Source organism: Eurytemora carolleeae, unplaced genomic scaffold (assembly GCF_000591075.1).
Source record: "Eurytemora carolleeae unplaced genomic scaffold, Eaff_2.0 scaffold654, whole genome shotgun sequence".
In the NCBI taxonomy this organism is placed as follows: domain Eukaryota; kingdom Metazoa; phylum Arthropoda; class Copepoda; order Calanoida; family Temoridae; genus Eurytemora; species Eurytemora carolleeae.
In genome coordinates, this window is record NW_019396565.1 from 60,690 (window position 1) to 73,938 (window position 13,249).

Genomic DNA, 13,249 nt, shown 5'->3' on the forward strand with positions numbered 1-13,249 from the left:
GTGCAGGTGCACCCCCCTTTCTTCTGAAAGAGGGGGGCAATGACGAATTTGCAGCCCCCACCCCTAATTCCAGATAAAAGATATTGTTTTCATAAGTTTATAAAATCTAGTTATAAATTATATAGCCCGAGTAAGAATTGATTTCCAAACCAAATTATAATCTATTTGTGCGTTACTCATTAAAAGTGTGACGGAGTTTTTGTGTACTCTCTCACACTTTTAATGAGTAANCAAGAGTTGATTCCCTTTCCAAACCAAATTATAATCTTATTGTGTGTTACTCATTATAATAGCCATTTTTGGGAGTTTCAAAAACATTATTTTAAGCGAGGATATTTGTCATTTTTTGTCAAAGTAGAAGGGTTTTTTTGAGTACTCAAAAATTCACTAAGAATGTCTCAATGTCTCAATGTCAATAAATAAACTCTTTTAAACAAAAAAATTAGAAATTTTTTTTTATTCATCTTCATAATATCATGAGGCCGAGGGACAAGAAGCCTTGATTTTAAATAATGAATTTTTTCCTTAAGCTAAAACCCTTAAAAGCTAAAATACACTTGTTAAAAAGGTTAGTCTTTATAGCGTACATTGACAATGTAATAAAGAAAACCATATACCACCGTAAAAACAAACCAAGCATTGCTTTAAAAAAAAAAAAAAAAAAAAAAATTTTCACCGGCGGGGCGCTTCTTTGCACCCCCTCTGGAAAAATCCTAGTTACGGGCCTGAACGCAGCTTACACAATTATTGGACAAATTGTTAAACATATGGCCAATATCTTATTCATTTAACCATAGGTACAACTATAGGTCGTATATATCTATCTACACTGCTCTGGTAAAGCGTAACCATAGTGTGACATGGTTCTACCTATGGTAGAGCGTCTAAGAAATTGGCCAATATTTATTATTTATATGCGTTACATTGTACTGTACAACTGTACTCTGCAGTGTTTGTTTCTTTTCAATATTAAGTGAAATTTTTGCAGTTGAGGAGGAAATAACTCTTGGTGTTCTAAAGGAAGGCAAAGGGAGTGGGGGGGGGGGGATCAATTAAAAAGGGGAAATGAAACGGAAGTGAAGACTGAAGAGGGTTGTACACTAATGAAAAACTTGAATGAAAAACTATTTTGATAAAAAAGTCTCGTCCATAACATCTGCTAAATTCTATTACATCATGCCTAGCTTCAGGGCGTACGAGAAAATTTGTGTAGGGGGGAATGGGGTGCACTTTTTGCGCGCGCGATAAAAAAATTTTGTGCCTGCCCTATTAGCAACATTGTGCCCCCTTTTAAAACCCCCTTTTTGAGAAATTTTTTAACTATGTAAACTATTCGATCATATACTGCACACTCCCATATAACAAGTGCCGTTTGAACTATGATCATATGATTATGAACTATTGATCGTTTGAACTATTGTTCATTCTAACTACTGATAATGACGGCAGTAGTTCAAACTAAATATAGCACCCACTCTTTATACTGTGGTGAAAGTTTCAATGGGTGAAAAATAGAGATGGAAACGTCTTAAAATATATCTTATTTTCATAGGAACGATCACATATTTTATATAGTTATAAATAATGATTTTAAAAATATTTTTACACTGAAGGCAGTATTGATAAAGCTTTCTTAATATAACTTTTTTAGCTTAGAGCAAAAGTGAGATCTTTTTAAAGTTTTTTATGGGTGCCCCTCCTCGTACGCCCCTGCCTAGGTTTGGCCCAAAACGGATTCAAGGTGTAATTTGCATTCCGTTTTGTGAACTGTTCACTGAGCCCAAGGGCGTTTACAAGGGGGGCAGTGCCCCCTATACCTGTATAGGTGGGGGCGTAGCCCCCACCTATTTCTATTTAGAATCTGCTTTCTAAATATAGATTTTTCATTCGGACTTCTAATTGCCCCCCCTGTATACGCCCTTGCTGGACTGTATGTGTACCTTTATAGCAATTATACTTATTGCCTGATATCAAAGAAGCCAAATGTTTTGTATTTACCGTTCAAATTTTGCCCCCCTCGCTTAGGAGCTTCTAGGGGGGCAAATTTTTTTGGCGCTTAGCTCAAATTTTTCCCCCCCCCCCCTTTATTTATTTCTGTATACGCCCTTGACTGAGCCCGAATTCTCCCAAATTAACGGGCGTAATTAAGACGCAATTGTATATGCCTCTGTACTCTTATAGTGTTGTCGTCATTAGATGTCGTCAAAAGAATGTGTCCGCAAATATAATCTAATTTTACAAGGCTTTCCGTTTGTTTTCGCCTAGAGGGTCGTGTTTCACTGTATTTTGGACTGCTGCTGTGGGAGACGTCATATGTTAGCAAAAAGCAATGAATTTTACTTTGGAGGGTGTCGTCCCCCCACGAATAATTGTGGTCATACGTACAAAGCACACATCATAATACATTTTATAAGTTTAATTTCAGATGAGAATGTATGAGAATCTTTTTTTAGCCTTCGTATTATTTGGATTATGTAAGTTCATTATAGATTTATTTCATGAGCTTAAATGGACTGAATACACGTAGTTTCATGCTACCCTCAATGCAAAAATAGCAATGTCAGATTTACAAAGTATACATTGGTAACCTTAAACATTATATTTGATTAGAAATTAGAAGATAACGGCTTTTTTTTTTTGACTGGAAAAGGGTGTATTTTCTTCTGTGAATTTCTCTGTTGTTTCTTTACAAACAATAAATCCGCAAGTCATTTTTTTCAGAGTAACCACAAATGAAAATAAAGAGTTTAAATGAACAAAAACATGTATAACTAATTCGGTAATTTCCTAGAGAACGATTTTTGGAGAGTGTACTGTTGTAAATTAATGTCCTGAATGTTAATTACCATTCCTCTAAAGGAGTAATTAGTGTCCTGAGTGTTAATTACCTACCCTCCGATGGATTAATTAGTGTCCAGAGTGTTAATTACCATCCCTCCGATAGAGTATTAGTGTCCAGAGTGTTAATTACCATCCCTCTGATGGAGTAATTAGTGTCCTGAGTGTTAATTACCACCCCTCTGATGGAGTAATTAGTGTCCTGAGTGTTAATAACCATCCCTATGATTAAGTAGTCTGTGTCCTGAGTGTTAATAACCATCCCTCTGATGGAGTAATTACCCTACTAACCCGAAAACCTAAAAATACCAAAGTCTCTATATAGGTATACATATTAATAGGTACTATTTTTACGTATAAATATGTATGCTCAACTTTTGGGTTAAGAACTTACGTATATTTACGTTTTTTACGTATTTATCATAACAAGCATTTTTTTAATGCTTTGGTTCTCCAGAAACGTATTTATACGAGAAATTACGTATACTTTTAACAAAGAAATTTTTATAAATTTTTAGGATTTTATTTTACGTATTTTTACGCAATTTTAATGTTTTTTCTTTACTTAAAAAATTGTATTTTTTTAGAGTTTGAAAGTTTGATGCAGACCTTAAAATACATATATTTTCGTAAATTTCATACCAAGAAATGTTTCAAGTTTTGTTTTACGTATTTTTACGTATTTTTTTTAGTTTTTTCTTTACTTTTAAAATGTGTTTTTTTTTTACAAAAGTGTTTAAAAGTTAGATGCACACTTTAAAATATGTATATTTTCGTAAAGTTTTTAGGTTTTTACTATACATATTTTTACGTATTTTTCTTTACTTAATTTTTTATTTTAGAGTTATAAAGTTTGAGGCAAACTTAAAAATACGTATATTTTCGTAAATTTCATACCAACTGCACAAAAATGCATTTTTAAGTTAGAATTCGAAAATATTTTGTACTCTTTTTAAGAGGATTGCTCTGTAAGAAATTTAATGCAAGCATTTTGGAAAATGCAATTTTATAGTAAATTGATGTTTTCATTAGAATTAATGTCAGTAAATTCTCGATTTTTTGATAAATAGAAGTTTTACTTTGACAGTTTTGTAACAGGTAAAATGGTAACTAAAGTATAACACATATTGAATACATAATTGTTGAAAATACAGACAAAATGCATATATGAATGTTGATTTAGATGGATGCAGATGAAGGAATGCTGATGGTGTGAATTTCTGTAGAAAAAACATTGGATTGGATTAAAAATAATTAATATCAATGAATATGGATTTTAGAAATTTGTGGAATTATATACCTGTTGAGTGTTGGGGTCTGAAACCCCCCTGAGTTCACTGGTCCAGGGGGGGAATTACCTCCCATTCCCCCCCTTGAATACACTTCTGAACAATATGTATTTTTACGTATAGTTAAAACCTAAAAATTCCAAAAATTAAGAAATGTTAGAATTTTTTCAAACCTAAATCTACGAAAAGGAAAAACCTAAAAAATCCTGATTCATTGGATTTTTTAGGTTTTTTATATCCACATTTTTACACATGTCATATAAGTAGTTTTACAGATATTAAATAAGTATTTTTATGTATGGTAAAACCTATAGATTCCTGATTCATTGGATTTTTTATGTATTTTACATATGCATTTTTATGTTATTCATCTACGTATTTTTACAGATATCAAATACTATTTTTACGTATACGAAAAACCTAAAAATTCCTGATTCATTGGATTTTTAGATTTTTTACATACGCATTTTTACGTTTGTCAACGTATTTTTACCAAAGAAATGGTTATGAAAATATGTGCGTCATACGCATGGAAAATACATATTTTTCGTATTCCTAAACCTAAAAATATGTATATATATGTATGTCTTACGTATTTTTAAGTTTTCGGATTAGTAGGGTAGTGTCCAGAGTGTTAATAACCATCCCTCTGATGAAGTAATTAGTGTCCTGAGTGTTAATAACCATCCCTATGATGGAGTAATTAGTGTCCTGAGTGTTAATTACCATCCCTCCTATGGATAAATTAGTGTCCTGAGTGTTAATTACCATCCCTTGGGTGAAGTAATTAGCGTCCTGAGTGTTAATTACCATCCCTCCGATGGAGTAATTAGTGTCCTGAGTGTTAATTACCATCCCTCCTATGGATTAATTAGTGTCCTGAGTGTTAATAACCATCCCTCTGATGAAGTAATTAGTGTCCTGAGTGTTAATAACCATCCCTCTGATGAAGTAATTAGTGTCCTGAGTGTTAATAACCATCCCTATGATGAAGTAATTAGTGTCCTGAGTGTTAATTATCATCCCTATGATGAAGTAATTAGTTTCTTTCCTGAGTGTTAATAACCATCCCTCCGATGGAGTAATTAGTGTCCTGAGTGTTAATTACCATCCCTCCGATGGAGTAATTAGTGTCCTGAGTGTTAATTACCATCCCTCCGATGGAGTAATTAGAGTCCTGAGTGTCATTTACCATCCCTCTGATGGAGTAATTAGTGTCCTGAGTGTTAATTACCATCCCTCCGAAGGAGTAATCAGTAACCTGAGTGTAAATTACCATTCTTCTGATGGAGTAATTAGTGTCCTCAGTGTTAATTGCCATCCCTCTGATGGAGTAATTAGTGTCCTGAGTGGTTATTACCATCCCTCCAATGAAGTAATTAGTGTCCTGAGTGTAATTGACCATCCCTCCAATGGAGTAGTTAGTGCCCTGAGTGTTAATTACCATCCCTCTAATGGAGTAATTGTGTCCTGATCGTGTTAATTACCATTCCTCTGATGAAGTAATTAGTGTCCTGAGTGTTAATTACTATCCCTCTGATGGAGTAATTGTGTTCTGAGTGTTAATTACCATCCCTCTGATGGAATAATTGTGTCCTGAGTGTTAATTACTATCCCTTCCCAATATGTTGCTGCAAACTTCAATCTCTCCTTTTTTAGTCCATTGAGCATTTTTACATGAACGTTACGGTTTTGAACTTCTTTAACCCGACATGTTAAATAGCTGATACGCGTCAACCGTGCATTTTTGTCTACCATGGACTTGGTGTCCAAGGTCACAGATATAAAAAACTATTAGTGTTTTTGGTCATGGGGATGTAATTGTTTTAATCTCTCTACCCTTGCGACAAACATACAAAATCTAAAATTACTCCTAAATCGTCATCTCACCTAATTGATCAGAGCTGAAAACTTTAGAATGAGATATCCATAATCATGATCCCTTAATCTGAGTATCCAATGTACACACTTTTGATTTTATTCTTAATCCTCTTTTTTGGATAATTCTACTGTATAAAATTTACGTTTGCGTTTGATAGCAATTACAGATATAATGCTATATTGATTGGACTAATATCCGATTGAATTTAAGTCGGCTGTTCACAAGCCGGCTGTTAGAGCATTTAAACAAATATAAATTTAATCATGTTGATATTAAATTATTAAAAACATATTTTAGGATACTTGTCATTTTGAACGTTAGTCTTAAAAAACAGTAATCCAAAACTTTCGTTCGTTCAATTGATGTTTAGTTCAATTGATATGACACCATCAACACCAGAAATCACAACCGGTTTTTCAAAAGTTAAAGAGTACATCTGAACATGACACGCTGATTGGTTAAATTTTTAACTTCTTTCTTGGATATTGAATGAGCCTTAAAATAATCTTGGGTTTAGTAAAACCATGAGTTTAAGCATTAATCTTGATATCCACTATTGTGGACATTATGATCATTGCTTGATTTCCTCTTTTTGTTAATCTTCAGATTATTATAATCTTTATCCTCTAAAGTGCCTAATATTCCATGGTGGATATTCAGATGAAGCAATCAGGATTAAGGATATTCAATTCTAAGGTTTTCAGCTCAGGTAACCATATAATAAGATTTTTATTTACTCCGCTAGCCATATTACTTTAGGTAACGGTGTACCTATGAAATATAGAATTCCTAACCGACGCTCTATTCGCTTAAACTCAGATGAAGAATCTACAACTTCAGTAAACCTGCCCCTTCCCTACCCTTCCCGAGAGGTACCACTTTCTTCCTCTCCGTCCCAATTCTACCTTGTGTCCAATGATGAGAATTCTTCTAAAGTAATAAACTACTCAATATCAAACAGAACATCACAGGAATACCATTCTTCCTTACCCAGTACGGTAGTAACTCCAATTTTGCCAAATCAATCTTCAACCAGACATTCTTTCAATCATCCTTCTTTGAACCAAGAACATCCTGTACTTTTACCTCTAATTTTACAATCTTCGACTGGTGACCATGATTTGGTGGCCAATGTGGAGCACTATCCAACAATGAAAGTACTTGAAAACAACTCGCATTCCAACATGTCTCCAGATCATCATTCAGCCAAAGTTCCAAGGATAATTGAGATGCTTAGTCAGGGGAATACTGATGCAAGTGTTGCAAAGACGTTGGACAATCCTTCAACTAAAAGTGATGATTCTGTCTCTGCTTCGATGTACCCTCCCCTTCAGAGTGGTGAGTTTTTTTAAAATATAATCTATATGTTTCTTATAAACTGTTTCCAAAATCCTGAATGTTTTTGTTAGAAAACCCAGAAAAGAAAGATTATTTTCGAGATTTATCATGAAACTTTTTTAATTTTAGGAAATACTGGCACTTTATTTCCTAAAATTAACGAGGAGCCTAGAATTCCGAAAAAGGTAATAGAAACATTTTGCCTGGGCCTACATGACAGAGTGAGATGAAGTTCAGTGAACAAACGGAGGCTTTTGAAAGTAAAGGCAAATTTCACTTACGAACGGATTAGAAAAAGAAGAAACATGCCTTGCCTCTACCTATTAGTCCTTATACACCAGGGCTGGATAACGTTAGTTTTTTGAAAATAAATGGAATAGTCTGTTAACGAACGGGAAAACCGTAATTTTGAAGTTGCTAATGAACAGAAATATCCTTTATTGAGAAAAAATTATTGGTTGATGAAAAATAACGAACAATAAGTATTTTTTTAACCATGAAAGTTATAGGTCTAATATTTTATTAATGAACTGGCTTTGAAATGTTGGAGTTGAACTAGGGACATGTATTACACTCCCCTATCTCAACTCGTAAGGGCAAAATAATGGGGGGCCACACCCCCTTCATCTATATTAGAATGTTAGCTTTGGGTTTTAAGAATTAATTGGACATATTCCCATTGATTTTTGTTTGAGAGCTTGAGACCATTAAATCATAGTGCGTTAATGAACCACTTGAAAAAAGTTGAATGTGCCCAGCCCTACTCACACCTCTTTGAAACAGCAATCTCGGAATTTTATTAGAGAACAATTTTTGGACCTCAAAAAAATGTTTAATAGGATGGACCCAGTAACTTGTCAATTAAAACTACCACAAAGTGAAATCTTAAATCTTTTAATACCTAGGTCAACCACCTAAAAGTTATATACAAAATCACCAGTGGCCGAATGTAAAGAATTTGAGCAGCGGTTTAAATTTAAGCCGTGGTTTAAATATGGTTGGTTCCACTAAAAATTGTATCAAATGTTTCAAGATTTAAGCCGGCGCTTAATTTAAACCGGGTTTTGGCGGATTTAAACCGCGGCTCAAATTCTTTAAATTCCATCTCAGAATACTTTATTCAGAAAATGTTGAAGAGAATTGATGCCTTCACTAAGCAACTTTATTCTGATCACAATGTTGGTAAGAATTTTTTTACAACAATTTAAAAGAACATAATGGGTTTACAATTTACAATTATTAAATTTTATTTAAATACACTATTCAAAGCAAACTCCAAAATTCTTCTGAAAGGCTTGAAAATAGGTTTTAACACTATTTTAATTTTGGAAGAGGTCATTTTAACTACAAGTTGTCAACCTCTTATGGCTTACTAGCTGGAGTGCCCGGCATTAACCAAGTTTATATTATTATTATTATTATTAGTTAACTTTGCCATTTACCCACGCTTGGTAAAAAATCATGATTTTAGAAGTGCCCGGGATTTTCCGTAGAATTTCAATTCAAATTTATTATAACCTGTCAGGCTCTCACCCTCAGTAACCATGGGTAACCTAAAAAAATGTCAGCTCATTTGTTCCATCCATTTGACTGCTGCTATAGCTTACATATAAATATACCAGAAATTCAGGGCGCGAAGCGCCCTTCTTTCTAGGCTTTTTGGGCGCTTCGCGCCCATCTTCTATTTAAAATTTTAATTGTGGCTTAATCTGTGAGCATCTTTTCTTCGTACAGTATAAAACAAAAACAAAAAAAAGTTTGCGGATTTTATAATTTTTTTTTCGCGCATTTTCAAAATTTTACAAAAATAAAAAACTTTTAAACTCAAATTTTTAAAATTTCAATCATTCATAGACCTTTCCTGGGGTCCCTAGATGTCTCACAAAAAATTTGGGCCCGATCGGTTCAGCCGTTTTGACGTTTATTGGATACCAACAAACAAACAGACAAACAGACAAGCCAAATTTATATATAGATATTTATATGTATATACTTTGCTTGTCTGTCTGTTTGTATCCAAAAAACGTAAAAACTGCTGAACGGAGCGGGCCCAAATTTTTTGGGGGACCTTGCTTGACCTTAGGGAAGAATTAAGGAAGAATTAATTTTCAAAAAAATGTTGTACATTGGCACGAAAAATAAAGAAAAGCGTTTAAAATTTAGATTATTTTTTTAGCTAATTGAAATAATTGTTATGTTTCTCTTTTTTATTTAGCTGATGAATTAAGCAAGAAGTCAAAATTTGTCAACAAAATTTTCTTGCCTTTCTTTGTGAACTCACTGCACATAGATCCAGACTCCATCAATTTTTAAGGCAGGGTCGACTTGAAAGGGTTGTAATGCTTGGCCTTTGATTTTATCTTACTAACTTATTAATATTTTTTATAGAAATTGTTTTTCAAGGAGTAATTTGCAAAATGCTTATAGATTTTTCCGTCAGAGCTTACAACCAAATAGGGTTTCCACCTTAATTCCGGGTTACAGTTTACTTACGGAAATGATCCGGAAATTTTTCCATTTTCATTATAGAAAAGGTGCCGGAATTTCGGAATGATTTTTCCCGGTAAACTGGAAATTTCCGGATCGTTGTTCCAGAATTACAGAACGTCCCGGAACAGTGTACCGGAAGTTTCCGGTTTATGAAAAATCGTTCCGGAAAAACGTTAGTCGTCTTAAACATATGTAAAAGATAAAACCAGTAAGTAATACTTTCTACATATTGATCGAATTTACGCCTGGTGTAGCTGTAGTTGAAGTAATTTTACTGTGCATTATCATGAAATATAAATCTTGACCGACATTACTCAAAATAATTTCATCTACAGAAAACTGTGGAAAGTAAGACGTTATATATAGCAATCCTTAAGTCTATTTGATGTTGGAAACCAAATAAGTTAAATATTAATCACTTTTAAATTGGTCTGTATACAGTATAGTATATGAACTGCGTAATCGACGTGTCTCATGTTCATTAAACTATTTGAAGTCATAACTTAAGTCTAAAAGTCGTCCTCCTATTCCAGAGTTTTCTGGTTCTCACTCTATTTATATACTTTACTTGTCTGTTAGTTTGTCCATTTGTATCCAATAAACGTCAAAACTGACAGAGCCAAAAATTTGTGAAGCAATTCACATGGCCCAAGGGAAGGTTTAAAACTGGTTTAAAAATTTGTGCGGGGGAGTCTAGCCTATCCGATGACCCTCTTGAAAAATAAAAACTAATTTTTCAAAAAAATATCGCGGGGAAAGTGGAAACTGTAACTATAAAATAGCCATGATGAACTATAGTAAAATATTTGTGAATATATAATCATAAAACTAAAATGCTTTTTAAATATATTTTAACTAATAGTTTTTAACTTTTAATGTTTTAACATTGCTTTCTATGTTTACGAAATGTAAACTGGTAATTATAAGGTTTACGTCACGTAAACTGCAAACTTTCCGGTTTCCATTTGATCCGGAATTATCTCGGAATTCCTGTTTACGGATCATTCCATTTCCAAAATGGAAATTTTGTTCCGGAAAAATGGAAACCCTACAACCAAATCGAATATTACAGGAGCAGATGACTGAATAAAAATTACATAATTTCGATGATAATAGCCCATTTGTTTCTCCAGAACTGTTTTAATTACAACATTAGTTCATAGCTGATTTGTTCAGGCTTAATTCGTTAGAATCAATATATAACTGTAAAAATAGTGATCAATCTGGAAAGTCTGTCTGGTCTAGAAATAAACTTTTACTGATGCAATAGCTATGTACTGCATTGGGAGAAGATCAAACCAAAGAAACTAGGGGCTAAATATCAGTCATGTCCAAAGGGGGGGGAGGAGTATAATGAGATCTGTGGCTTCTAATCCAACTCTTTAAACCGGGTCTGGGAGTAGTGTGTTGGTCTACACGGGGNCCTATGTGCTCAGTTAGCTGTACTGTACACTTACAACTGTTTACTAATAATGATATACTTTAGGTTAGGCCAGAATCTCCATATATTAAAAAGATATGCATTACGCTCTCGGTATAGTTCATGACCTATACAATTAATAAAGGATTAGCGTACCACTATATGGCATGCACTATAACCTCCTTGGTTCACATACTCCCAGAGAGTACAGTGATTTGCTTATATTTAAGTATGGTTCCAAGTGTAGTTTAATTCTTGTCTGCTGAAAAAATGGATAAATGTTTTACGCTCTGAAATCACTGATATAAAAGTAATCCTAATATTTTATTCTTAAATGCCACCTTCTCAGCTTTTGCTAGGTCTGTAAGCTTCAGAAAATGTTTTAGTTTGATGAAAATATTTCTTCCTTTTGCTCTTATTAATTTTATCTTTACTAGGTACGCTTGATCATGAGGAAAAGAAAACATCTGAAAAGTAAGTTTATTTGACTTAAATTCCCGTTTTTATTACTGAACACACGATTTATCGAACAAACGATTTTGCTGAATGAACGTTTCTACTGAGCAAATGATTTTATTGAACAATTTTTCAATGAGAAAAAGAGCGATAATTTTGAGAACGAATGAAATAAATTCTTTTTTGAACGATTATGATTAGAACAAGACGGGTCGTTGATGAACGATAAAGGAACGAAATGAAAAAAGTTTAACATTCCCATCTCTATGTGACTGCCGTCAGAGCACTGGGCTCAATTAAGCTTTAACTCGGTTGTACTTTCCCTCTTACTTTTTCTCTAATCATTCTGTTCAAATATCTTTTTTTTTATTTTTTAAGGGAACAAATTAAACAGATTTTTAACGTTTACTTAAGTTTGGGCTATTGTTACCAATGGTTTATTGCTAAATATGTCTTTCAAGATGTTGATTGTTAAAGATGGTAACTGATTTTGTATTCAGGAATACGTCCAGGGGGGCTGCCCAAAAACCTACTGAAAACCATAGATTTTCTTGTTTACGGAATGGGAACCGGAACTTTTATTTCCAGAATGTAATAGGGTTGGGAATTGTTTATGTTTGTATCGTTTTTAGAAAAAAAACAATGGGTCAGAACGAACAAGCCATTAATTTTGAACTTTTGAAAAATAAAATAAAATGATGATTCCAATGTTCTTCTTGAAAAGAAATTGGCTGATAAATTTAAGTTTTTGACAGTTAATTTAAATTTTTTTACAGTAAGAAAAGTTTATGAATGTTTTGCATGTTTTTTTATAATGATAAGTGACCTGCATGTTTTCTGACCTAAGGTTTTTCTGATCTATGCATATGGTTTGATCTAAGGGTTTTCTGACCAAAAATGTATATTTTCTTTAAAAGGTTGTCAATTTATTTAATTATTAAGAGGTATGTACTATGTGTCATCAAAGAATAGTTAACGAAATAGTAAAAAATTAAAAAGTTACCTACCTATAAAATTTTAATTTTTTAATTAAGTATCTTGCAGTAATAAAAATTGAAATCTTATGTTAAAAAACTCGTATTTATTAGCGAACTAGCCTTTAACACGGTGCTATGGAAACGCCTCAACACGGAAATGCCTCAACACGGAATCGGACCCAAAAAAAACGGAAACCTCCCCAAAATGAATTTTTTTGAGGCGTTTCCTGTTTTTTCAAAAATTATCGGAAATCCCTCAAATCCAATTTTTAGAGGAATTTCCCGTTTTTTTTTATCCGTTTCCTCGATTTTTAGGTCGGATTCCGGTTTATCAGGGTCTTATATTGTTGAGGGATTTCCCAATATTTTTGAGGGATTTCCCAATATTTTCGATCCGTTTCCTTATTTTTTGGGTCTGTTTCCGGTTTTCAGAAAAAGTTTAAAATTCTCAGTTTGTTGATCGGTTTCCTCTTTTTTTTGGGTCCGTTTCCTCTTTTTTTTGGTCCGTTTCCGATTTTCAGAAAAAGTTTTAAATTCTCAGTTTGTTGATCGGTTTCCT

The 13,249-nt window shown here is 33.3% G+C and overlaps 1 protein-coding gene across 1 annotated transcript in view; it reads left to right on the plus strand.

The window, feature by feature from the left end:
• Window positions 1-2,412: 2,412 nt before the first annotated feature.
• Window positions 2,413-13,249, plus strand: part of LOC111705581 (uncharacterized) — a 26,008-nt gene continuing 15,171 nt past the window's right edge. Inside the window, exons 1-5 of the mRNA XM_023478172.1 lie at window positions 2,413-2,474; window positions 6,769-7,347; window positions 7,477-7,532; window positions 8,472-8,529; window positions 11,695-11,731. Of these exons, the coding sequence (XP_023333940.1) occupies window positions 2,426-2,474; window positions 6,769-7,347; window positions 7,477-7,532; window positions 8,472-8,529; window positions 11,695-11,731 (779 nt within the window). The 5' untranslated portion in view covers window positions 2,413-2,425. The remainder of the gene's footprint in view (window positions 2,475-6,768; window positions 7,348-7,476; window positions 7,533-8,471; window positions 8,530-11,694; window positions 11,732-13,249) is intronic.